We start from the raw sequence: 25,745 nt of genomic DNA, 5'->3' as shown, positions 1-25,745 counted from the left end.
AATTCTGTCCCCGTCACCGCCCCATCCCCGTCGTCCCCACAGCATCCATACAAGCCTCAGTACTGCAATATTTAGCTTATTCCTTCTTTATAAATCAAAGTTCTGGCTGCTGAACTAGAGAAAGAGATGTTCAGCTGGCAGGGCTTTGTTTATAAATTTTTATCAACACAACTAATATACTACTTTATCCTAAAGCAAAAAAAGGAAATAAATAGAATTTTTTTTCTACCTTTGTTGTCTGGTTTCTGCTTTCCTCATCTTCTCATTCAATTCCTTCCATCCACTGTCTCTCTTCTCTCAGCGTCTTCCATTTGCTCTGTTACTGTGCCTCTCCCTTCACCCCCCCCATTTGTCTGGCACCCATCTTCTTCCCTCTGCTCCCCCCATAGTCTGGCATCTCTGTCTTCTTCCCTGCCAGCATCTTCTCCCCACTCTCTCTTCCCCATGTCTTTTCAGCATCCTCCCCAATCTGTCTTCCCCATGTGCTTTCAGTGTCCTTCTCCCCCCTCTGTCTTCCCCATGTGCTTTCAGCATCCTTCCCCACCCTCTGTCTTCTCCATGTGCTTTCAGCGTCCTTCTCCCCCCCCTGTCTTCCCCATGTGCTTTCAACGTCCTTCTCCCCCCTCTGTTTTACCCATTTCCCTTCAGCGTCTTTTCCTCTCCACCCCACCTTTCCTCCCTTTCTCTCTCCCTGCCCCTTACTTTCGTGGCGCTTTCTTCCCCCCCCCCCCCCGGGACAACAGGCCCGGTCTGACAAAAGTCCCTGCCTGTGGCCGGCGACGTCTAAGCTGCCTTTGTACAGCAACTGGCTGCTGTATGGCTGCCGTAAAGGTCGTCTCTGATGCAACTTCCGGTTGCGTCAGAGATGACCTTTACGGCAGCCACACGCAACTCCAGCTGCTGTAAGAAGGTAATTTAGACTCGCGGCCATGAGGTAAGGGGCAGGGAGGGAGAAAGGGAGCTGTTTCAAATTCACCACTGAATTTTCCGGATCTGGCCGGCTGTGCACCCTCCCTAAGCCTGCACCCGGGGCGGACCCCCCCCTTGGTACGCTACTGCCTTAGAATTTACAAAGAGGGCTACAAATGATGTGATCCATCAACATTCTGTTACTTATTCCTCCCTCCCTCCCTTTTTCACCTTCCAGGTTTATCTCAACCTATATTCCCCCAGACTTCTCTGTACTTATCCCATTTAATTTCTCTCTAACTCCCCCACATCTTTTTCAGGTACCTCAACCTCTGTCATTGTCCTTTCATCTTCCCAGTTCAAGATCATCTCTTTCTCTTTTCTCTTCCCTATCCTACCATGTTCTGCTGCATCAACTCCTTGTTTACCAATCTAAAGCTTTATCCATTTGCTCCTTTCCTGCTAAGGACCTCTTCATCTCCTATCACCCTTTGATTCCCCCCCTCTCTCTCTCCCCATTCCTTTCCATCAGGTTGCTCTCCATTTTTCTAAATTAATTCTTGCTTTTTAGGGAAGCACCACTGATAGGATTGTTGTGAAAAACAAAGTTATGTCCATAAAGCATGCAAAAATAATGTATTTTACTACTGTATGTGGTTATTAAATAAAAAGTTTTGTACTTTTTTATGCTATGCACATGGTAAAGAACATAAGATGTACCAAGCTAGGTCAGATAAAAGGTCAATCAGGTCCAGCATCCTGTCTCTGACCATGTCCAGTCCAGGTCACAAGTACCTGGTATAACTCCAAATAGTAGGTCCAATCTTTGTTACTTACATCTAGGTATAAGCAGTGGCTTTTCCAAGCCTACAGTACATGGCTAATGATTTATGGCCTGTTCCTCCAAGAATTGCCTAACCCTTTTAAACCCACTGTGTTTCAAAAGAACAGTTTGCAGAGTGTATTAAATATTGATTTGTTATAATCCTACTACGCAGAAATAAGCTGCAAAAGATGTATCCACAAAAAAAAACTATCAGTTTAAAAACAGTAAGTGACCAGCATGCAAATTATTACTGCTTGTATGAGTTGGAAAGCTAAGGTCAGTGTACAATATTTTCCCTAGACAGAAAAAAAAAATTACAGTCATTTTCATATTTTTGGCAGACTGATTTGCACACCATTACTATTTGACTAGGTGACAGGTGCTAGCATTCACTATATTCCAGATCTATGCTCATCATTTAAAGCACTCCATATACACTCAGTTCTAAGGAAGGAGACCAAAAAAAAAGACTGGTTACTGACCGTGGATATTGTATTGAGAGCAGTGTCAGCACCGATGGTGAAATCTGACCCGGGGACATTGTTGGACACTGTTGCTGGAATGACGACAATGGGGATACACAACTCCTCATACTTAGCACGGCCATCCATCAGCTCCAGACTGCCGGTAAAAGCCTTTAGTCAGAAAGAAAGAATCCCCCTCCCAGCATTAGCAGGACACTACAGACAGATCAATAACAAACAACTGTTTCAGGAATGGCTAGAACCACCATCGGTTTGTGGCTGATTTAAGGTAATATATAAAATTTAAACAAAAACAAAGGAAGTAAGGTGATACCTTTTTCACTGGCTAACAATGCAGTTTATAATGAATTTTCAAGGATAACCCCTTTTTCCTTAGATTAGAAATAAGCAAATGTTGACAAATATCAGTATATGTAAAGGAAGCATGAACATATTCTAGGTGACAGAGAGGCGACAAAGCAGTTTAAATTCCTTTTTAGTGTGAAAGAAAGTCAAAATCTGCTGGTGGGTATCAAAATATAAAACAACAAAATCTAAATAGTACCAAAAGGTTCCACAAAGAAATTAAACAGCAAAACAACAAAAAGATTGTGGAACAGATGATCGGATTCACCAAGGGTAGATCATGCCAGTCCAATCTTATCAGCTTCTTTGACTGGGTAACAAGAAGACTGGACTCAGGAGAGTCCTTGGACGTCGTGTACCTGGACTTCAGCAAAGCGTTTGACAGCGTCCCACACCGCAGGCTGCTGAACAAGATGAAATCGATGGGATTAGGAGAGACTCTAACTGCATGGGTTAAAGATTGGTATAGTGGCAGACTTCAGAGGGTGGTGGTTAACGGTACCCTCTCTAAAATGTCGGAGGTGACTAGTGGAGTGCCACAGGGTTCAGTCCTGGGCCCACTCCTCTTCAACATATTCATTGGGGATCTGACTCAAGGGCTTCAAGGCAAGGTAACCTTATTCGCTGATGATGCTAAACTATGCAATATAGTAAACGGCTATAATCTACAGGATGCTATGGAGCAAGACCTGCGTACTTTAGAAAGTTGGTCCTCGAACTGGCAGCTGGGCTTCAACGCCAAGAAATGTAAGGTCATGCATCTCGGTAACGGAAATTCTTACAGAACTTACACCCTAAATGGAGAAACTTTAACCAGGACTACGGCAGAACGAGACTTAGGAGTAATCATCAGTGCTGACATGAAAGCAGCCACTCAAGTGGAGAAGGCTTCATCTAAAGCACGGCAGATGATAGGTTGTATCAAGAGAAGCTTCGTCAACAGGAAGCCTGAAGTCATGATGCCATTGTACAGAACCATGGTGAGACCTCATCTGGAATACTGTGTGCAATTTTGAAGGCCACATTACCGTAAAGATGTGCTCAGAATTGAGTCGGTTCAGCGGATGGCCACCAGGATGGTCTCGGGGCTAAAGGATCTCCCGTACGAAGAAACACTGAGCAAATTGCAGCTCTACACTCTCGAAGAGCGTAGGGAGAGGGGAGACATGATTGAGACATTTAAGTACAACACAGGACGGGTCGAGGTGGAAGATGATATCTTTCTTCTGAAGGGACCCTCGACCACAAGAGGTCATCCGCTCAAACTCAGGGGAGGGAAGTTTCGTGGTGACGCCAGGAAGTACTTCTTCACAGAAAGAGTGATTGAGCATTGGAACAAGCTTCCAGTGCAGGTGATCGAGGCACGCAGCATCTCAGACTTCAAGAATAAATGGGATACCTATGTGGGATCCCTACGAGGGTCACGCCAAGGGATAGGGTCTCCAGGGTACAGACGTGAAAGAACGGGTCAGTAGAGTGGCAGTAGTTACAATTATACTTAAGGGGGTCATTAGACTTAATAGGGAGGGTCAATAGTGTGGGCAGACTTGATGGGCTGTAGCCCTTATCTGCCGTCATCTTTCTATGTTTCTATGATGTACCAGTTTGTAACAGGTGTCCAAATAACTTAAAAACAATAATCTTAAAACAATTCATAAAGGGTGTATACAGTCACAAGTGACCCACAGAATAAAAAACAAGGTATAAAATAAAAATGACCCAACAGGGACCGTGTTTCGGCAAAATAAAAATGCTTTCTTCAGGGGTCTTATAGCATCTTAAAAAATGGAAAGAGAAAAGATTTAAAATATATATATATTTATTTAAAATAACCAAGAATAAGTGGTGATGCACATATAATAAAAGTGTGAATCTTAGGCCACTTCTAGTACATCCCAGAATGCACTGGGAGTGTGGCCTAAGATTCTGTTTGGCCAAGGGGCCTTAGGTGCCTGGGCCAATCAGGGCCTTAGGCACCTCCCTGGTGAATCCCACGATGCATCAGAAAGGGGAAGGCCCACCATTCTTTGATGATCTTAGGGGGGGGGGTTTCTGGCAGGAGGGATTGAGCATCCCTCCTGCAAGGATGTATCGGGGTGGTAGCGGCAGGAGGAATTCGGCATGCCTCCTGCTGTAGACATTCGAGGGTGGGGGCTTCAGGAAGGATGGAGTGAGCATCCCTCCTGCTGGTCATCTTCGCGGGGGGAACAAAAATGTTCCCTGCCACAGCCACTAAACTGATCGCAGCAGGGAGATTCCTTTGCCTCGATCAGCTCAGCAGCTGCGTCTATTTGAAATGTAGACCACATTTTGCTGGCCTACATTTCAGATGCCTAGGACCACCTAAGCTCGCTTAAGGCTACTTCTGGGTGAAAACCATGCTCATGCCTAGCCTTAGTCAAGCTTAGGCAGCCCTAAGCACCTCCCTAGGCTCTCAAAGATGCCTACAATGTAGGCAGCTTGCCTCAGGTATTTTTTTTGTTTGTGTGTGTGTGTTTTTAACATGTGTCCCAATTGGCTGGCTAGACAGTGGTAGGATGCCTACCGCCACTTACAATCAGGACGCTGTTCATAGAATGTGTCCATCAAGAGCCATTATTTCAGTCAGAAGCCAGGTGTCACAGAGAAATACTGGAAAATAAACTCAAGCCTAGGAGGGACAGGCCTCATCCCTGGTTTTGTTCTCTCTAGCCTTTTCACACCTCATAAACCTCCACCCATGAAGACACAAAAGCAGCATTCAGACAAAACGTCTTGTCTGCTTTTTCCAGGTTCTTCCTTCTTCTTTCTATCTTCAGCTTATAAAAACACACACAAATCCCTGCCTCCCTCTATCTTCCCTCTGTTTCTTGCTTTGAATTCTGGCTTATTTTCCTCTCTCAGCCTCTCACCTATTCAGAGATGCAAAGGAAAACCTGTCTTTTTTTCTATCATTCACAAGACAAGAAGCAGCTACATAATAACCAAGCATATGTTTAATGTATCTTTCTTATAAGCATTTCATCTATGTTATATTAAGCCTATTTCTACACAATATACAGTATATTATGCAATCACTCTTGGCTGCCATTGTCATTAATTTCACTTCCTGCTGAACCTCTCTGAGGGTACTGAACCCAAGTCTTAGGGTGCATTGTGGGGGAGCATCCTTACAGCCAACCCAGGTACCTAGCAAGATCCCAAGTAGTAAAACAAATTTTATGCTGCTTATCATAGGAATAAGCAGTGGATTTCCTCAATAATGGCCTATGAGCTTTTCTTTAGGAAATTATCCAAATCTTATTTGGATAAGCTTATTTCTCTACATTCTCTGGCAACGAATTCCAGAGTTTAATTACATGTTATGTGTGAAGAAATATATTCTCCAGTTTGTTTGTTTTTTTTAAGTTCAATTTCTTTATTGAAGTTTTTGTAGTACAAAAGCAGTGTAAGTACAAAGAAAAACAGAGGACATGCAGCAAAATACGCTAAACAAAAGAGTAACAAACAATTTAGTCCACCATAATGAAGTCAATCTCTGAACAAGTAAGCAGAAGACTATAATCATTAATACTCAATCAGAGTATAGTATACACCGCTAGGGAGTGTAAGAGGAAAGAACAAGAGAAGGAAGAAAGGGAGAGAAAGAGAAAAGGAAGGAAGTAAAAAGGAGGGGAGAAAGAAAAGAAGAAGAGAAAGAAGAAGAAGAAGACAGGAGTGTCTATCCAGTAGAGTGAACATACTGATCAAGAAATGTCCATGGAGATGGAGGACATGTCTTTCCCGAGGACAGTTTGGATAAGCATTTCTTTTCAAAGGCAAAGGATTCATATTTATAGTACAAGCTTAGAGAATTCCACCAAAAGGTGTAGTCCAACAGTGAGGTGGATTTCCAGTTTTTTAAAATGTGCATAAGGACAGTCACCAGCATAGCGTCAATAAGCTTGGGTGGACATTTCGACAGAGCAAAGCAGGGGTGTTGAGATCGAAGAATGATAACATCCATGGAAATATCAGTGGAACAAGAAGTGATGGATTGAACTGTAGCCCAAATGCGAGTCCAGAAAGAACGAACCTCAGGGCAGAGGAACAGCATATGGTCCAAGGTACCAGATTCTTTCGAACAGTTCCAACATGAGGAATCCGACTTCAGTTTGGCTTTCCACATGCGAAATGGGGTCCATATTGCAATCCACATAAGAAAAAACATGGACTGTGAAACTCTTGAGGACAGGAGTGGCCGATTCGTTGAGTACCAAAAAAGATCCCAATCTACATTCGAGAGCGGGATTGATATCATGGAATTCCAGTGTTGCATAGAATGGTGAGAAAAGATGAAGGAGTGATCTCTTAAAACAGCATAAAAAAGAGAAATCGCCTTTCCTCCCAGTAGGGACAGTTTAGACCAATGACGTAGAGTGGAAGTGGATACCTGGAAATCATATCGAACTGACATGACAGAAACAGCGCTAGAGAGCAGAAGCCATTGTGAGTATGCAGACAGAGAAAGTGGATATACGGAACATAGTGTAGCAAAAGGAATCAGAGATGTAGGCATGACTAGCTGATGGAGGAACCAAATTCCAGCTTTTTGCCAATGTTTCCAAGATACAGGTTTACCATCACACCGTATCTTTGGGTTATTCCAAAGGAGCATATCAGGGCTATCCCTGATGGAAATTTCTGCTGCTGTATCCAAAAGGTGCAGGGCACGCTGCGTTGCATAGAACAGGGAATATCTCCTCAGTGATCTAGGGATAGAGATAGTTGTTAAGCAAGAGATAGGTTTAGGTGCACATAGAAATCTTTCCATTTCAAGCCAGGATGGAGAATCTTGAAGGTGTGAATTATACACCCAGTGGGCTCCATATTTAGCCAGCGAGGCAATGTGATAAAAATAAAAATCAGGTAGATTCAACCCTCCATTAATTTTAGAGGCCTTCAACTTAGAAAGAGCTATGCGAGGCTTCTTTTTGTTCCAAATGAATGAGGAGATTTTGGCATTAAGCCATTGAAACAGCGACTTCTTGCAAAGAAAGAGGAGCATAGAGAGGGTGTAATTGATTTGAGGGGCTAAAGTCATTTTAATAGAAGCAATCCTGCCCCACCAAGATAAGTAGAACGGGGACCACCTGGACAAAGTATTTTCAATCAGATTTTTAATCTTAGATATATTGAGATCTTGAATAGTACTAGGATCCCTATGGATTAATATGCCTAGATATTTAATGGCCTCATGGGACCATTTAAAAGGTAGATGTGAGAGGTCTGATGAGATAACATGATCATTGAGGGGAAAAAGCTCTGATTTCTCCCAATTGACTAAGTACCCGGAGAGCAGGGAATATTGCGAGACGATGTTAATAAGGGGAGGAAGAGAATCCAATGGGTCACGAAGAAAAAGAAGGACATCATCCGCATACGCCGCTAGCTTAATTTGTCGATAAGCAGTAGCAATGCCTTTAATTAAGGGACATTGCCGAACAACAGATAAGAGGGGCTCCAAAGCCAAATTGAACAATAGGGGAGAAAGTGGGCAACCCTGACGTGTTCCCCTGTGTAAGATAATTCTATTAGATAGAGAGTTGTTGATCAAAATACGGGCAGAAGGTTGTCGATATAGGAGTTTGATCCAGTCCATGAAAAGTGGGCCAAAATTAAACCATTGTAAGACTTTGAACAGAAAAGGCCATTCCACACGGTCAAAAGCCTTTTCAGCGTCTATGGCTAAACCAACGACCGGGCAAGACAAAGTTTTAGCGTGAGCATTAATGTGATGAAAAAGTTGTAAGTTATCGCTAATATATCTATTCTTAATAAAGCCTACTTGGTCTTTGTGTATAAGAGATGAGATTACTCCATTAAGTCTATTGGAAAGGAGTTTGGCCAGAATCTTATAATCAAGATTGAGGAGAGAAATGGGTCGAAAATTTTTAACCAAAGTAGGATCTCTGTCCGGTTTGGGTATAACAATGAGAGTGGCTTCAGCAAAGTTGAATTGTTTATCAGGTGTAGAATGGAGGAAGTTATAGTACGTGAGTAAGTGAGGAGCCATGAGGGTAGAAAATTTTTTGAAGAATTCACTGGTGAACCCGTCTGGGCCAGGCGCCTTGCCATTAGATAATGAAGAGATTGCTAACTCTATCTCAGAGAGTAAGATAGGAGCATCAAGATCAGATTTGAGAGAGTTCGGTAGAGTTGGGTGATCAATGGAGGTCAAAAAAGAATCTATGTTCAAAGCTGATGATGAGAAGTCCGACTTGTAGAGGTCAGTATAAAAGGCTTCAAATTGTGAGGAGATTAGGGAGCGGGACGTAACAGATTGACCGGAGGGAGTCTGGACAGCTGATATATGAAGTCGTTTAGATTTAGACTTAAGATATCTCGCCAAAGGTCTGCCCATCTGATTATCCCCTATATAGTGCCCTGAAGCAGATACAAAAAGATCTTGTCTAGCCTTATGTGAGAGAAGAGTGTTATATTCATACTTGAGGTTTTGAATCCTTTGAAAGAGAGATGGATCATGTAGGTGAGCCGACATGTGATGCAATTCCAAGGCCTTAATAGAAGATTCCAAATCCTTTTCTTTTTGCAGGGATAGTTTTTTCTTCCAGGAAGCAAGTTTGATCAATTCACCTCTAAGAGATGCCTTATATGCCTCCCAGACAATGGAGGGGCAGACCTCAGCATCATTAGAGTTGAGTTTGAAAAAATCCAGAGTAAAGAGTTGAATCTTAGCGACAATGTCTTCGTCAAGGAGAAGATGGTTATTTAGCCGCCATGATGAAGAAGCATTTTGGGGAGCAGATATGTTGATGTGTAGAGAGATGGCTGCATGATCCGTTACTGAGATCGGGTGAATGATGGTGTCCGTCAGGGCCTGAGTGAGAGAAGAAGACAAGAGGAAGAAATCAATTCTAGAGTATGTGTTGTAAGGCGGAGAGAAATGTGAATATTCCCTGCCCTTCGGGTTCAGCAGTCGCCAGGGATCAACAAGGGAGAACGCCTCTTTAAGAGCTTGTAAGGCCGAAAAGGATTTGGAAGGTTTGCAAGAAGATGATCTGTCAATATACACATCTTGGACCTGGTTGAAATCACCCCCTAGGAGCAAAGAACAAGACTCATACTCCAGTAAGGAAAGTTGAAGATCCCTAAAAAATTCAGGGTGGTCCAAAACAGGGGCATAGATATTAAGGAACACAAAATCTATCGAGTGCAACGCAGCGTGCACCAGACACCATCTACCCTCATTATCTGCTTTGTGAGAGTGAATTACAAGTGATAATTTGTCCCTAAAAAAATGGAGACACCATTTTTTTTACATTGGGTGGCAGGTGAGTGTATATGAGTGGAATAACCATGCAGCTTGAGTTTCTGAGCAGCAGCGTGTAGGAGGTGAGTTTCTTGGAGATAAACCACATCTGGGTGTTTGGCATTGATATAATTAGCTATCTTTTTTCGTTTAATAGGATGGTTCAAGCCATTCACATTAAGGGAGATAATATGCAAGTCAGCCATAAGCAGAGGTATACAGTACAAAAATACAATAAACAGCATTCCTATTCATAATAGGTAAATAACATTGTACCATGTCGATAAGGACACTCCTGTCATAGAGGAAAAGGAAAAAGAGTAAAGAGGAAAAGAAGTAGAAGCTAGGTAGAACAGCATGAAGTAAAGCCCAAAGTGACCATACAATCATGCATAGGAACCTACAGTTAAAGGGTGTGCCTGCGGGCACAGAGATGGAACACATGTGGAAATAACAAGCTCAACTCCACACCTAAAAAAGAAGAACAGGTTAACTATGAATTCAAGCTATCCGGGCGTGCAGAAAGGAAACAAATTGAAAGCACAGCATAGCATAGAACAACACATCAGCGCATTTTCAAGGATTCCAGGAACACCACCAAATCATCAGGCTCTGTACAGGAAGTGGTACGGTTGTTATAGGTCACTTTCATCCGTGCCGGATACATTAGACCATATTTAGCCCCAATATCCTTAAGCTCTTGACGGTGGGACAGGAACGCTTTCCTCTTCAGCGCAGTGGATTTAGCCAGATCCGGAACGATGAAGAATTTCTTGCCTTGATGAAGAAGATGTGGACGGGATTTAGCAGCAGTAAGAATTTGGAGTGCATGCTGGAAGCGGAGTAGTTTAGCCACCATTGGACGTGGTGAGGTAGCTTGTGGAGAAAGGCGGGAGGGCACGCGGTGAGCAAGTTCAATCTCCAAAGGAGGTGAGAAGGTAAGGCCCAATGATGCAGGCAAGAAGGCAGTTAGAAAAGATACTGCATCAGCACCCTCCGCAGATTCAGGCAGCCCAATGATTCTTAAGTTAGATCTCCTGCTGCGATTGGAAAGATCTTCAATGTCACGCTGGAGGGAAGTCAGCAGATTCTCATGTTTAATAACAAGTGCCTGGGTAGTTTTCATGGCTTCTGCTTTCTCCTCCAGCGCATCGAGGCGGTGGCGCGCATCAACAAATTGTGTATTCAGTGCCTCAATTTCCCCTCTCAGCAGTTTGGTTTCCTCCACTTGCTCTTGTACAATGTGTTTAACAGAGCGCATTTCTTTAAGGAGGAGGTCGAACTGAGCATCGTCATGCTTCAGCGCCATCTTGTCGGGAGAGCTCGGGTCTGGTTTAGGCCTCTTACCGCTGAGTGGCGCGGGCGAAGCAGCGTCTCCCTTGATCGTCTTCGGAGGAGTCATAAGGAGCCTGAGGTGAAGCGCAAACTGCACGGGGAGCAGAGAAGTAACCCCGAATAGCCGATAGAGCTTTAAATATGGTGCGGGTGTGAAGGAGCAGCTACTGCATGCGTCCGATCTCCGCGGCAGTCAGGCTCCGCCCCCTCTCCAGTTTGTTTTAAATCTGCTATTTAGTAGCTTCATCGCATGCTCCCTAGTCCTAGTATTTTTGGAAATAGTAAACAAGCGATTCATATCTAACCTTTCCACTCCACTCAGTATTTTATAGACCTCTATCATATCACCCTGAGCCGTCTTCTCCAAGCTGAAGAGCCCTAGCCACTTTAGCCTTTCCTTCTACGGAAGTCATCCCATCTTTTTTATCACTTTTGTTGCCCTCCTCTGTACCTTTCTAATTAAGCTATATCTTTTTTGAGATACGACGAAAAGAATTGTACACAGTATTCAAGGTGCAGCCATACCATAAAGCGATACAAGGTCATTATAACATTTTCATCTTTGTTTTCCATTCCTTTCCTTTTTTTTCCAATTATTTCTTTATTAGAATTTCAATTATTCATGATCACAACAATCATTTGGAAAATACAGTATCAACACAATAAAAAACAAAAAGGAAAAAAAATATAAAACAAGGCAATACAAACTATCTTTATTTTATTTATACTGTTAGCTAGTCCACCATCTAGGGGGAGGTAGCACAAAAATATAACAGAGAGAATTATTTTAAATAATTATTAAAGGAAAAAAGAAAAGCTGACCTGAGGTGAACCTGTTTTTTCAATTATGAGCCTCATTCTTGTATGTTAACAGGTGTACTAGCCGAAATCACCTCTTTACTCAAAATAAATCTAGAAAGCTGTGAAGATTCAAAGAAAATATATCGAACTCCTTGAAAATTGATCAAACATTTATGGGGAAATCTGAGGACAAAAGTTGCATCCAGTTTTAAGACTTGAGGTCATAATAGTAGAAATTGCTTCCTCTTTTTTTTGCGTAATTCTGGATACATCTGGGTACATTCTAATTTTATGACTCAAACAATTTATCTTTATATTTAAAAAACATTTTTAATAACCATTCTCTATCAGAGTCTAGTGCTAATTAAACAAACAATAAAGCAGTTAGAACTGGTTCTATATCTGAAAAGGGCTCCTTTTACGAAGGTGCGCTAGGGGCTTAATGCGCGGAATAGCGCGCGCACTAAATTGCTGCATGCACTAGCCGCTACCGCCTCCTTTTGAACAGGCGGTAGATTTTCAGCTAGTGTGCGCTAATCTGGTGCGTGCGATAAAAACACTAGCGCACCTTCTTAAAAGGAGCCCTAAGTCTTGTTGATCTTCTATTTGTTTCTTCTTTCCCAAAGGGAGATAATAGATCTTTGAGATTGGAGGATGTTTCTGGGACCTTCAATATCTCAGAAAGATATCTCTTGAACAAATCAAGAGCCGACATAGTAGATAACTTAGGAAAATTAATTAATCTGAGATTTTGTCTCCTTGTTACATTCTTCAAAATCTCCAGTTTATAGTTAATATTTCCATTATCTTTTATTAGGAGCTGATTTTGTGCTCCCAAAACTTCTAATTTATTTTCTTGCTCCAGAACTTAAGTTTCCAGGTTTCCCACTCTTTGTTGTAATTTTGAAGTCTCTGATAGTAAACCAGAACAATGAATGGTTAAAGTTTGAATCTGAGTTCCCAGGGAAGTTTGTAACATAGAAATGGCTTTCCATATCGAATTCAGGACAATTACTGGGCGGGGGTTCAATTGAGGTATTGAAAAAGTCATTTCAGAATCTCTGGTTTTCACAGTACCTGGAGGCAAATTAGCCAGAGATGAGTTCTGCAAGTAACCAGCCAACTCAAAGACTTCGCACAGCGGCAAACAAAATACTGGTGATGGAAATCCTTTGTGCTGCGATGTCTTCTTTCCTCGCAGCTTTCAGACATTGCTGTATCACTCCCCTCAGTTACAGTATCAAATGATACCAATTGGTGAAGCAGCTGTTCCAGTGATCTCCGCTCCTCCAGAGAGAGGCTAATAGCCTCGAGGGAAGCTTGAGAGTTCCCCATTCTACTCTCTCTTCCAGCCAAGGACTTTTCATCCAGTTTAGTTCCAGGGCTGCGTTTGACAAAAGTGTCCATCGGGCCAGGAAATTGTGTCAATGACCCGGGTTCAGAAGGAAAAACCCATGTCTTAGATTTCCTTTTCACCATCAGAATAAAGCAAAAAGGCACAACGGCGTTCTGCCGAACACCTTCAGGACACCATCTTGGTAAGGCTCCTCCATTTTCCATTCCTTTCTGATAAGTTCTAACATTCTATTTGCTTTCTTAGCCACCGCACATTGAGCTGAGGATTTCAATGTAACCTCAACGATGATATGTAAGATCCTGTTCTTGGGCAGTGACTCTTAACATGAAACTCTGAATCACATAGTTATAGTTCAGGTTCTTCTTTCCCACATACATCACTTTGCATTTGCTCACATTAAATGTCATCTGCCATTTTGACACCCAGTCTCTCAAGTTTCCCCTGCAATTTTCCACAATCCTCTTGCAATTTAACAACTGTGTCATAATTGATAAATACGTTAAAAAGCAGCTGACCCAGCATTTATTTGGTCTTTTTACTACTGCCATGCTGCCAACAAACTGCAAGTTTCATGTTGAACTGCACCTGCTGCACACCGCCCTGGGCGAATATCTTCATTGGCGCAGTGTTCAGTTTTTCTAAAGTGTAGGCATTGCAATTTTTAATATATCTGTGAAAATTGATCCTAATCTTTAGCATCTGGCCTATTTCACCAATGTAGCACTCTTCTTTGTACTTTTTGCATTGAATGATATACACATTAGAAGATAAGTATGAGAAGTATCCCCTTATGCAGAATGATTTCCCATATGAGTGACTGTTGGATTTAGTAACCGCTTGAACAAAGCATGTTGATGCTTTGGAACAGATATTCTCAAAGAAGGTAGAAAGGACCTGTTTTTGGTTTGTGTTGAATAGAAGAAATTGTAGGGTTGAGCCAACAGGACAGATTGATCATTCTTAGATGGCAGAAGACCATCTGGCGGGCTATCACACAAAACTTCCCTTGTGCAGTATTGTTCAATAAGTAAATCTCTTAGTTTTATCTGTGCCAACTTTATCTAATATATCTCTTTCAATGGGAACTTTGCCGAAGATTTTGAAAGAATTTCCCATCCTGCTCTATCAATTGTCAATGTTTTTTCAGCACAGGTTGATCCAGATCCGGTTCATTCTCCAACCCAATCATCTGAAACTGTTAACTTTTAGCTCCTAGTTACCATATCTACAACCAAGCAACAGGGAGTGAGATGGAGGCAGAAGTAAGCTATAATCAGGACTTGATCAGTTTCTTAAAATGAAAACAAATTAAATCAAAATTCAGGAACTAAATAATATGTAATGAAAGAAGGTGTTGCATTTCATAAGCAAAGCAGCATTTCCATTCACTATATAAACTGTTTGATATACTATGGAACACTAGAGCACCATTTATTACATGCATGTATGTAAAAAAATTCTGGTGTCCTTGGACCTTTATTCTGGAAATATATATGCAGAGTTCAACATCTCTCAGAGAAATCTGTAATCTTCTGGGTTTGTTCAAGGACAGCGCACTTATGTCACTGATTTTTGGAAATATAATTTTTTAAAAAAGAGCTATTAGGTAAGCTCACTTGCTCTTGACTATCAGAGAGGCCAATGCAGAAAGCCAGGCAGTACAGCTATGCACCAATGGCTCAGTGCATGGCTTCCACTGCAAAATTAATGATAAAATATAGTGCAGCTAAGCAGTAAACAATGAACATGCCAATTCAGCTCATTGCAAAATGTCCTCCTTCCTATCATTAGCTGAGATGCAACTGACTGCTGTATTGAGAGGAAGAGTGACATAAAAAAGCAGCTAGCTCTGCACCCTGACCTGAACCACCTGTCCCAACATAGCTTTCTACATCAGCCCTTTTGATCCTTTGCAGGCTAACGATCCCTTCCCTCACAGTAACCTGAACACCTGCCCCCATTAAAAATAAACATACCTGGTAGTTTAGCAACCCACCATCCTCCCTCCCTCCCCTCAACATAAAAAAATTCCTTGGTGTCTAGCGGTGACTCCTAACCCCTCCAACACATACCTTTAAGACGCAGAAACAATGCCCATTTGCTCCTGTCTCCAAGATGGTACAGTAGAGGCTGAAGCAGGTGGGCATTACTTTTGCCTCTTAAAGGTAAGCTAGAGGGTTGTTTGGGGAACCCGAGGGAGGGTATAGGGGGGTAAAGCACAGTTACTTACCGTAACAGGTGTTTTCCAGGGACAGCAGGCAGCTATTCTCACATATGGGTGACGTCATCGACGGAGCATGGATGCAGAAGCCTCGCAAGCAGACTTGCTTCTAGAAACTAGAAGTTTCGAGTCGACCGCACCGCGCATGCGCGAGTGCGTTCCCGCCCAGTGTAGGGCGCATTTCCTCAGTTCAGATAGCTAGCAGAGAAGCCAACCAGGGGAGGTGGGTGGGTTGTGAGAATAGCTGCCTGCTGTCCCTGGATAACACCTGTTACGGTAAGTAACTGTGCTTTATCCCAGGACTAGCAGGCAGCCTATTCTCACATATGGGTGACCTCCAAGCTAACCAGAATGGGATGGTGGGAGTGTTGGCAATTTAGGAGAATAAATTTTGTAATACTGTTTGGCCAAACTGTCCATCCCGTCTGACAATAGTGAGATGTGAAAGTATGAACCGAGGACCAAGTAGCAGCTTTGAAAATTTCCTCAATGGGAGTAGATCTGAGGAAAGCTACGGAAGCTGCCATTGCTCTGACTTTATGGGCTGTGACTCTACTATGAAGGGGCAAACCAGCCTTGGCATAGAAGAATGAGATACAAGCAGCCATCCAATTGGAGATGGTACGCTTAGAGATAGGATGCCCCAACTTGTTTGGATCAAATGAGACAAAAAGTTGAGGAACAGTTCTGTGTGGTTTGGTGCATTCCAAATAGAAGGCCAAAGCATGTTTACAGTCCAGAGTATGAAGAGCTACTTCTCCAGGATGAGAATGAGGCTTCAGAAAGAACACTGGAAGAACAATAGATTGATTGAAATAAAATTCCGATACCACTTTAGGAAGGAATTTTGGATGAGTACGGAGGACCACCTTGTCATGATGAAACACTGTGAAAGGTGGATCAGCAACTAAAGCTTGCAACTCACTGACTCGTTGAGTAGAAGTGAGGGCAATGAGGAACACCACTTTCCAAGTGAGATATTTCAGATGAGCCTTGTCAATTGGTTCAAATGGAGGCTTCATCAGTTGAGCAAGGACAACATTGAGGTCCCAAACCATAGGAGGCGGTTTGACATTGAAAAGTCCTTTCATGAATCTGGAAACCACCGGATGAGCAGAGAGAGGTTTCCCTTCGATAGGCTGATGGAATGCAGTAATTGCACCGAGATGGACTCAGATTGATGTCGATAAGTGCAAAAGGTAATCCAAAACAGAAGATAAGGAGGAATGTTGGGGCTTCTTATCATGAGAAAAACACCACATAGAAAATCTAGTCCATTTTTGGTGATAGCATTGTCTAGTGGTAGGTTTCCTAGAAGCCTCTAAAACGTCTCTGACAGGTTGAGAAAACTGCAGAGGAGTCATGTTGAGAGGTACCAAGCTGTCAGGTGTAGAGACTGCAGGTTGGGATGAAGCAGAGATCCCTGACTCTGTGTAAGCAGAGATGGAAAAACTGGTAGAAGTTATGGCTCCCTGCTGCTGAGTTGAAGTAGAAGGGAGTACCAAGGTTGTCTCGGCCACCGAGGAGCAATCAGAATCATGGTGGCATGATCGTTCTTTAACTTGACCAGAGTTTCATGGAACAATTGGTCACGGAACCAACACAGGGAGATGCCACTCTTGACCTAATCTTCACCGGACATGGGAGACCCGCTAAAGAAGTGGCGGTACTAGCCCCACTAGGAAACAGCGATCACAACACGATCCAGTACAGGCTAGAAATTGGAACATCAAAGGTGAAAAGAACTACGATGACAGCACTGAACTTCAAAAAAGGGAATTATGATGCCATGAGGAAAATGGTGGGAAAGAAACTCAACGACACCGCATGGAAGATGGAGTCCGTAGAAAAAGACCTTACTCAAGGGCATGGTGCACGAAGCACAAAACCTGTGCGTCCCCACGTTCAGGAAAGGGTGCAAAAAAAATAGAACAAAAAACCCAGTGTGGATAACAAATGCAGTGAAAAAGGCGATAAGTGACAAGAAGGCAGCATTCAAAAAATGGAAAAAGGACAAATCAGAGGTCAACCAAAAGGAGCACAAAATACACCAAAAGGAGTGTCACCGAGTGGTTAGGAAAGCAAAAAGAGAATATGAAGAGAGACTGACGGGGGAAGCAACAAACTTCAAATCATTCTTCAGGTACGTCAAGGGGAAGCAACCAGCAAGGGAGGAAGTGGGACCCTTGGATGATGGAGACAGAAAGGGAGTGGTAAAAGAGGAAAAGGAGATAGCTGACAGGCTAAGTTCTTCACTTCAGTTTTCACGAGGGAGGACACATCCAACATTCCGGAACCCGAGGAGATCGTAAAAGGAGATCAGGATGAAAATCTGGTCCAACTAGAGGTGAGCAAAGTGGATGTCCTCAGGCAGATAGACAGGCTAAAGAGCGACAAATCGCCAGGTCCGGACAGCATTCACCCAAGGAACTAAGGAACGAAATAGCTGAGCCACTTAGACAAATTTGCAACTTATCCTTAAAAACTGGAGAGATTCCGGAAGACTGGAAAATAGCAAATGTCACGCCCATCTTCAAGAAAGGCTCAAGGGGAGACCCAGGAAACTACAGGCCGGTGAGCTTGACCTCGGTCCCGGGAAAGATGATGGAAGCACTGATTAAAGACAGCATCTGGGAACACATCGAAAACACTGGGCAGCTAAAGCCGAGCCAGCATGGCTTCTGCAAGGGCAGGCCATGCCTCACTAACTTATTATACTTCTTTGAGGGGGTAAACAGCCAGGTGGATAAAGGGGAATCTATAGACATCATTTACCTTGACTTCCAAAAAGCCTTCGACAAGGTACCACATGAAAGACTGCTAAGGAAGCTATGGAACCACAGGGTGCAAGGGGAGGTCCACCGATGGATCAAAAACTGGCTGGCGGACAGGAAACAGAGGGTTGGAATAAAGGGCCATTACTCAGACTGGCAATGGGTCATGAGCGGAGTTCCGCAGGGGTCGGTCCTGGGACCGCTCCTGTTCAATATATTTATTAACGACCTGGAGGCAGGAACAAAATGTGAGGTTATTAAATTTGCGGAAGACACCAAACTATACAGCAGGGTTGAAAACAAGGAGGACTGCAAAAATCTCCAAAAAGATCTGACAGTGCTGGAAGAGTGGGCCAAAAAGTGGCAAATGAGCTTCAACATAGGGAAATGCAAGGTCATGCATGTAGGGAAAAAACCCCCAATGTTCACTTACAAAATGGGGGGATCACCGCTAGGGGTGAGTAACCTTGAAAGAGACCTGGGAGTGATGGTAGACACATCATTGAAGGTGTCGGCGCAGTGCGCCACAGCCTCAAGGAAGGCAAACAGAATGTTGGGCATCATTAAGAAGGGTATCATGACCAGGACGAAGGATGTCATCCTGCCACTGTATTGTGCAATGGTGCGCCCGCACCTGGAGTACTGTGTCCAGTACTGGTCACCATACCTCAAGAAGGACATGGCGGTACTTGAGAGAGTCCAGAGAAGAGCAACTAAGCTAATAAAGGGTATGGAAGACCTCTCATATACTGACAGACTGAAGAAGCTGGGGCTTTTCTCCCTGGAAAAGCGGAGACTTAGAGGAGACATGATAGAAACCTTCAAGATCATGAAGGGCATAGAAAGAGTGGATAGGGACAGATTTTTCAAACTATGGGGAACCACAAGCACAAGGGGACACTCAGAGAAATTGAAAGGGGAGAGGTTTAGAACAAACGCCAGGAAGTTCTTTTTCACCCAGAGGGTGGTGGATACATGGAACGCGCTACCGGAGGATGTGATAAGCAGAAGCACGCTACAGGGCTTCAAAGAAGGTCTGGACAGGTACCTGGAGGACAAAGGGATTGAGGGGTACAGATAGGAGTAGAGGTAGGTAATAGGGATAGGATTAGAGGCAGTTACAAAATTAGTCAGGGACACTGTTCAGGCAATTAGGCCTGATGGGCCGCCGCGGGAGCAGACCGCTGGGCAGGATGGACCTCTGGTCTGCCTCAGCGGAGGCAACTTATGTTCTTGAAAATGAGAGGGAATGCTTAGAGGAAGAGATTCGTCCATTCCAGAAGAAAAGCATCTGCCTCGAGGCGATGAGGAGAGTATATCCTGGAGCAGAACTTTTTCACCCAGAGGGTGGTGGATACATGGAACGCGCTACCGGAGGATGTGATAAGCAGAAGCACGCTACAGGGCTTCAAAGAAGGTCTGGACAGGTACCTGGAGGACAAAGGGATTGAGGGGTACAGATAGGAGTAGAGGTAGGTAATAGGGATAGGATTAGAGGATTAGAGGCAGTTACAAAATTAGTCAGGGACACTGTTCAGGCAATTAGGCCTGATGGGCCGCCGCGGGAGCGGACCGCTGGGCAGGATGGACCTCTGGTCTGCCTCAGCGGAGGCAACTTATGTTCTTGAGAATGAGAGGGAATGCATAGAGGAAGAGATTCGTCCATTCCAGAAGAAAAGCATCTGCCTCGAGGCGATGAGGAGAGTATATCCTGGAGCAGAACTGAGGCAGTTTGTAGTTGTGGGGAGCTGCAAAGAGGTCTATCTGAGGTGTTCCCCACTGTGAAAAAATGTAATGAAGAGGCGAGGAATGGAGTGTCTATTCATGAGGTTGCAGAAGACGACTCAAGTTGTCCGCCAAGCAATTGTTTGCCCCTTGGATATAGACAGCTTTGAGGAAGGTGTTGTGGCGGATTGCCCAGTCCCAAACCTTCAGAGCTTCTTGACAAAGGGAGACAGATCCCGTCCCTCCCTGTTTGTTGATATAATACATGGCGACTTGGTTGTCTGTCCGAATGAGGACTACCTGGTCTTGAAGATGTTGGAAAGCGTTGAGAGCCTTGAGGATCGCTCTGAGTTCCAATAGATTGATATGACGCCGACGATTCGTACTGGGCCAGTGCCCTTGGGTACGGAGACCATCGAGATGAGCGCCCCAAGCGTAGGTCGAAGAATCTGTTGTGAGGACCTTTTGATGGGGGGGGGGGGGCGTTTGAAAGAGCAAGCCTCTGGAGAGATTGGAAGAGAGCATCCACCAATGGATAGACTGCTTCAATGAAGGAGTGACTGTTATGTGTCGAGAAAGAAGTGGTGCAGGAACAGTACAAACAAACAAGCAATATCCAAGCTGATATAAACATGAAGTCGTCCCCCCCCCCCTCGCATAGAAGCAGAAAGATGAGTGCGCATCTCAAAGGAAGCAAGCTCCCTCTTCTGCTGGATCCATTGCCTAAAGGAGGCTGGCGTCCGACTTACCCAATGCTGTAACAAGAGTTTTTTCATCAGCAGAAGTGCCGTGTAAATGAACTTCCTGTGTGGGAAGGAAAACCCTTGCTGCAGGAGCAGCCTCTGATCCCCCAAGAGCAGCAGGCCATAATCCTGGGGCACTCGTTGCCCAACCAACTCATCCAAAAATGGAAGAACCCGCAGCCAAACGGCCACGTGAGGGCATTCCAAGAACATATGGACCAGGGTACCCACAGCTTTCTGACAATGGGAACAAGTGGCATCCTCCCAAAGACCCATAGCAGTACCCCTATCTCTGGAGATATAAGCCAGTGTAAGATTTTAAATTGTGTTTCTCTAAGATCCGTAGACCCCACGAAAAGAGAAATGTTAGCAAAGAGCTCCAAAAAAGAAGCTTTGTCATAGGCAGCTGCCAAATCCTTAGACCATAGGTCCACCACACGATCCAAGTATGGAGCCGCAGGAGCAAGCTTCAGAACTCTATACCAGGTGGCCAACCTATTCATCTGTGGTGGTACCAACAGTAAGTGAGCGTCCAGGCCTCCCAGAGTCCACCGCTCCCCCCAATGGCGCACCAAAGAGGAATAATAATGTCTGACTTGTAAATAGGCCCAAAACTGAGTGGCCGGAAGTTCCCAACGAGCCTGTAAGTGGGCGAAGGTGGGGAAAGATTCCATGTCCCTCTCTGAGAGATGCCGTAAGCTGACACAGTCCCGGACTGCCACACCTGAAACTCTGTGGTCCCCATCCCTGGTAAAAATTTGGCGTTCCCTACCAATGGAAGGAAAGGAGAGGCCTCAGGGGAGCGTTGCTGTCTGCGCCTCCACCATCTCCATGCCATCCGCAGCGGACGCAGAAATTGAAACTTTGGCCCAGCCCCCAGAACCATCCGCAGTGGCACATGCAGCAAGGAAAGAAAGTCATGGGGAGCACATCACGTGGTCATCCACCCCGCCGGAGAAAATTTTTAGTCACCAGTAACGCCCTCATGTATAAAACGCATCAGAGAAGCCACATTATAGAATCGAATGTCTGGGAGATTCAAGCCTCCCATCTGGACTTCCAGAGTCAGAGTTTGACGACTGATCCTAGCCGCTCTGTGACGCCATATAAAGGAGAGCAAGATAGAGTTAAAAGCTCTTTCATCTTTAACAATAATCCACAAAGGAACAGTCTGTAAGGGATACAAGAGTTTAGGCAGCAATACCATCTTAAACAGAGCCACCCGACCCCAAAGAGAGAGTGGTAAGTTTTTCCATTTTGCACAAAGGGCTCGGATATTTTCCAAATGATGAAGAACATTGTAGCAATACATGAGGGAAGGTTGGACACTCAAGTAAACCCCCAAATAGCGCATAGGTTTCCGGACAGGGGGAATAGGAAGATCGTCATGCCAAGGCTCATGCTTCGCAGTAGCAGTTCCGATTTGGCACAGTTTACACGAAGGCCTGAGATGATCCCAAAGTCCTGTACTATAGAAAGAGCCAAAGCTGATTTGCATTATTTTCCTTAATATTTCTTTATTTTTCCGTTTATAATTACATTTTGGATCTTTTGTGGACTTGAGCTGATTTAAGTTAATTGGTATCTTGAATTTATAATATTGCTGTGATTTTCTTTTCTTGACTTAAAGCTTTCTGTACAAGTAAATCTTGAATTGTAATTTTGAAAATTGAATAAATAAATAATAAAAAAAAGAAAGAAAGAGCCAAAGGCAGATGGATATGAGCATTGTCTAAATACAAAAGGATATCATCAGCAAACAAGTTAATGCGACTCTCTCGATCCCCGATCCGGATTTCCAAGAGTAGAATCCGATCTAATTTTAACCGCCAATGGTTCTATAGCCAAAAGGAAAAGGAGCGGAGACAATGGGCAACCCTGACGTGTTCCTCTCTCCAGAGGAAAGGGGAAAGTGTGGTGACCATTAACCAAAAGCCGAGCCTGAGGGGAGGAATAGAGGCTCTGCACCCATTCAGAAAAGGCACCGCCCAGGCCGTATTGCCCCAGAACCCAAAAGAGATAGGACCAGGAGATGCTGTCGAAAGCCTTTTCCATGTCTAAACCCACAATAGTTGCACGACTGCTTCCCCCTGTCTAGAGTAAATAGCCATCAACGCGCGAGTCAGGTTCATAGAGGCATATCTACCCGGAACAAAACCCGCCTGATATGCGTGGATAAGGAGAGGAAGAAAGGCATTCAAACGTTTCGCAAGTATGGCCACCAACAGCTTAGCATCCTGGTTAAGGAGCGAGATAGGCCTATAAGAGCCCACTTGGGCAGGGTCTTTGCCTGGCTTAGGCAGTAAAATAACGTGGGCCATATTGTAACGATCCAATCCCCGCATTGAATGCAACGTATTGTATGCCGCACACAGGGAAGGTGAAAGGACATCTGAGAGGATCTTGTAATATTCAGGCCCTTAGCCATCAGGACCAGGAGACATTGTGAGCTTAAAAGCCCCTTGATACCGGCTTCCACTGCCAATCACGTAATGGGGGCATTCAATACCTGAAGCTGAGCTGGCGACAGTCAAGGTAAAACTACGTTCTGAAAAAACGCATTCCAGTCCGTCTCATCAAAAGGTCGTTGAGTATATAACTCAGAGTAATAGTGCACAAATTATTGACGGATAGTATTGTCTGTCGTATGCAATCGGCCCTGCGGATCCTTGATAGCAGTAATCACCTGGCGCTTGCGTGAGGGGCGGATCAGTCTAGCCATTAAGCTGCCTGCCTTCCCCCCCATCTATGAAGGCGATAACGACAGAAATAAAGATCCCGTTCTGCCCGTGCGGTAAGAATAGCGTCCACACGCTGTCGGATCTCCTGCAGCCTGGATTTATCCTCTATCGTCAAGCTATTCTTGTGTCGCCGACGAAGTTGCTGCATCTCCCCTGACAATGTTTGCAGGTCCATCTCCTGGCGTCGTTTCTGACCCGCCGCATATGCAATAATAAAGCCCCTCAGCACCGCTTTGGATGCCTCCCAAAAGAGACCCAGATCAATATCAGGAGAAAAATTAGTCTCGTAATACTCCAACCAACGTTCTCGCAGGAACCGGTGGAAAGCTAGATCTTTGTACAAGTAACATGGAAAACGCCAAGTCCGTTCAGTAGGGTCTGTTGCGATCTGGAAAGAGAGCACCACGTGAGAATGATCCAATAGGGGAACCTCAAGAATGTCCACATCAGCCACTATAGGTAACAAGGAGGGAGATAAGAGAAAATAGTCCAAGCAAATATAAAGATTATGGGGATGAGAGAAAAATGTATAGGAACGTTCAGTCGGGTGCAACAATCGCCATATATCTAATAACCCAAGGTGCTGAGTCAGGAAATTAATACCCTTACCCCCGTGATCCCGCGGAAAGCATTTTGGGGGAGCACAATCCAAAGTGGGATCTGCGGTAATTTTGAAATCCCCACCCAAGATCAGCTGGTAACCCGGGTACTGTGTCAGCCTTGCCAGCAACCCCAAAAAGAAACGGTGGATATAAATATTTGGGGTGTACACATTACAGAGCAGTATCTTATGTCCCCAAAGCTCCCCAAGGACCAAAACATATCTACCCTCCCTATCCTGAACAACCTTGTGCATGTGGAATGGCAGCTGCCTATGAACCACTCCCCGATGATGACCACTACAGGAAGAGAAATATACCTCGCCCACCCAGTCACTTCGCAATTTCTCATGTTCTACAATAGTGAGGTGCGTTTCTTGTAAGAAGGCTATATCAACATGTTCCTTGCGAAACCAAGTCAGCACTTTCTTTCGTTTAATAGGTGAGCGGAGCCCATCTACATTAAATGTGGAAAGTTTCATTTTAACCATACTCTAAAGGTCCAGCAGGAGAAGAGAGAAAAGAAAAGAAAAAAAAAAAAAAATAATAATAATGTAGGGAAAGGGGCCCCCCAGCCAGGCTCCCCCCCCCATTGCTTCCCAAAGATCTCGGACTCACCAGCAACAGTACAAAAAGCAGCAGGATCTGCACCCTCGGTCCATCACGCACACACCAAACATACAACCTCCAATCAAACAGCCCCACACCCATTCCACCCGTTTCATTCCCCCCGACCAGATTCCACCCAAAGTCCCCTCCCAGAATCCCTTCCACCAGGCAACCTCCGATCCACCCGTTAGACAATAAACAGCTAGAAATCCCCAAGCCCCCCCCCTCTCCCCCATCAAACAGAAGTGCAGGTAAGTTGTCCAGGCTCGTCAGCCATCAAGTATACAATCACCCAGAGAATACCAACAGGAGAAACTCAGTACAATCCCGGCCCCCCACAGGAGTCTCAGAAGGGCTCTTCGGAAAAAGTGCACTGGAACCTCGGGACCCAACAGCCCGCAGACTGAAACCAGTGCGGGAACCCCAGCCTGGCATGGCTGGGATCAGTGGCTAGGAGAAACAAATCCAAGGCAGAAAACAGAGAATGCAAAGCAACAAATAGCCAGGATTCTATCTCAAAAGCATCCCATGGCCCCATAACGCCAACCATGCGGCTTCCAGGAATCCCCCTGCAACCAGAGCATAGAGCGCTCCTCAGGGCACAGGCAATTTTGCCAGGAAAGATTGAAGGTCCGCCGGGGTGTCCAGAGTAACAACCCCATCGTTGTGATGGATGCGGACTTTAGCAGGGTATTGTAGAGCAAATTTAATCCCCCGGGCATGCAACTGAGTACAGTATGGAGACAGGGCCCTGCGGCGTGCAGAAAGCTGAGCAGAGGTCATAGAAAAGTAAAAGCTTGTTGCCCTGATAATCCAGGGTCCGATGTTGCCTGTAGGCCTCCAGGATCTGTGCTTTAGTAGCGTAGTTAAGGAAACAAGCTATCACCGGTCTTGGTCTAGCATCCGCTGCCTGTAGGGCCCCAACACGATGGGCACGTTCCACGCACACTGGGCCCAAAGAAGACGTGAGCCCCAGGGTCTGCG

General features: G+C 44.6%; 1 protein-coding gene across 3 annotated transcripts in view; it reads right to left on the bottom strand.

The window, feature by feature from the left end:
• The window catches only part of LOC117356327 (ATP-dependent 6-phosphofructokinase, muscle type-like), a 240,359-nt gene that overhangs the window by 31,860 nt on the left and 182,754 nt on the right, over window positions 1-25,745 (bottom strand). For all 3 annotated transcript variants that reach the window (XM_033935393.1, XM_033935395.1, XM_033935394.1), the window contains one exon: window positions 2,218-2,370. In XM_033935393.1, coding sequence (XP_033791284.1) covers window positions 2,218-2,370 — 153 coding nt within the window. The remainder of the gene's footprint in view (window positions 1-2,217; window positions 2,371-25,745) is intronic.

The sequence above is a fragment of the Geotrypetes seraphini genome, chromosome 3, assembly GCF_902459505.1.
Source record: "Geotrypetes seraphini chromosome 3, aGeoSer1.1, whole genome shotgun sequence".
NCBI classification, from domain to species: domain Eukaryota; kingdom Metazoa; phylum Chordata; class Amphibia; order Gymnophiona; family Dermophiidae; genus Geotrypetes; species Geotrypetes seraphini.
The sequence above is the reverse complement of the archived record's forward strand: the minus strand, read 5'-3'. Positions and strand labels throughout refer to the sequence as shown.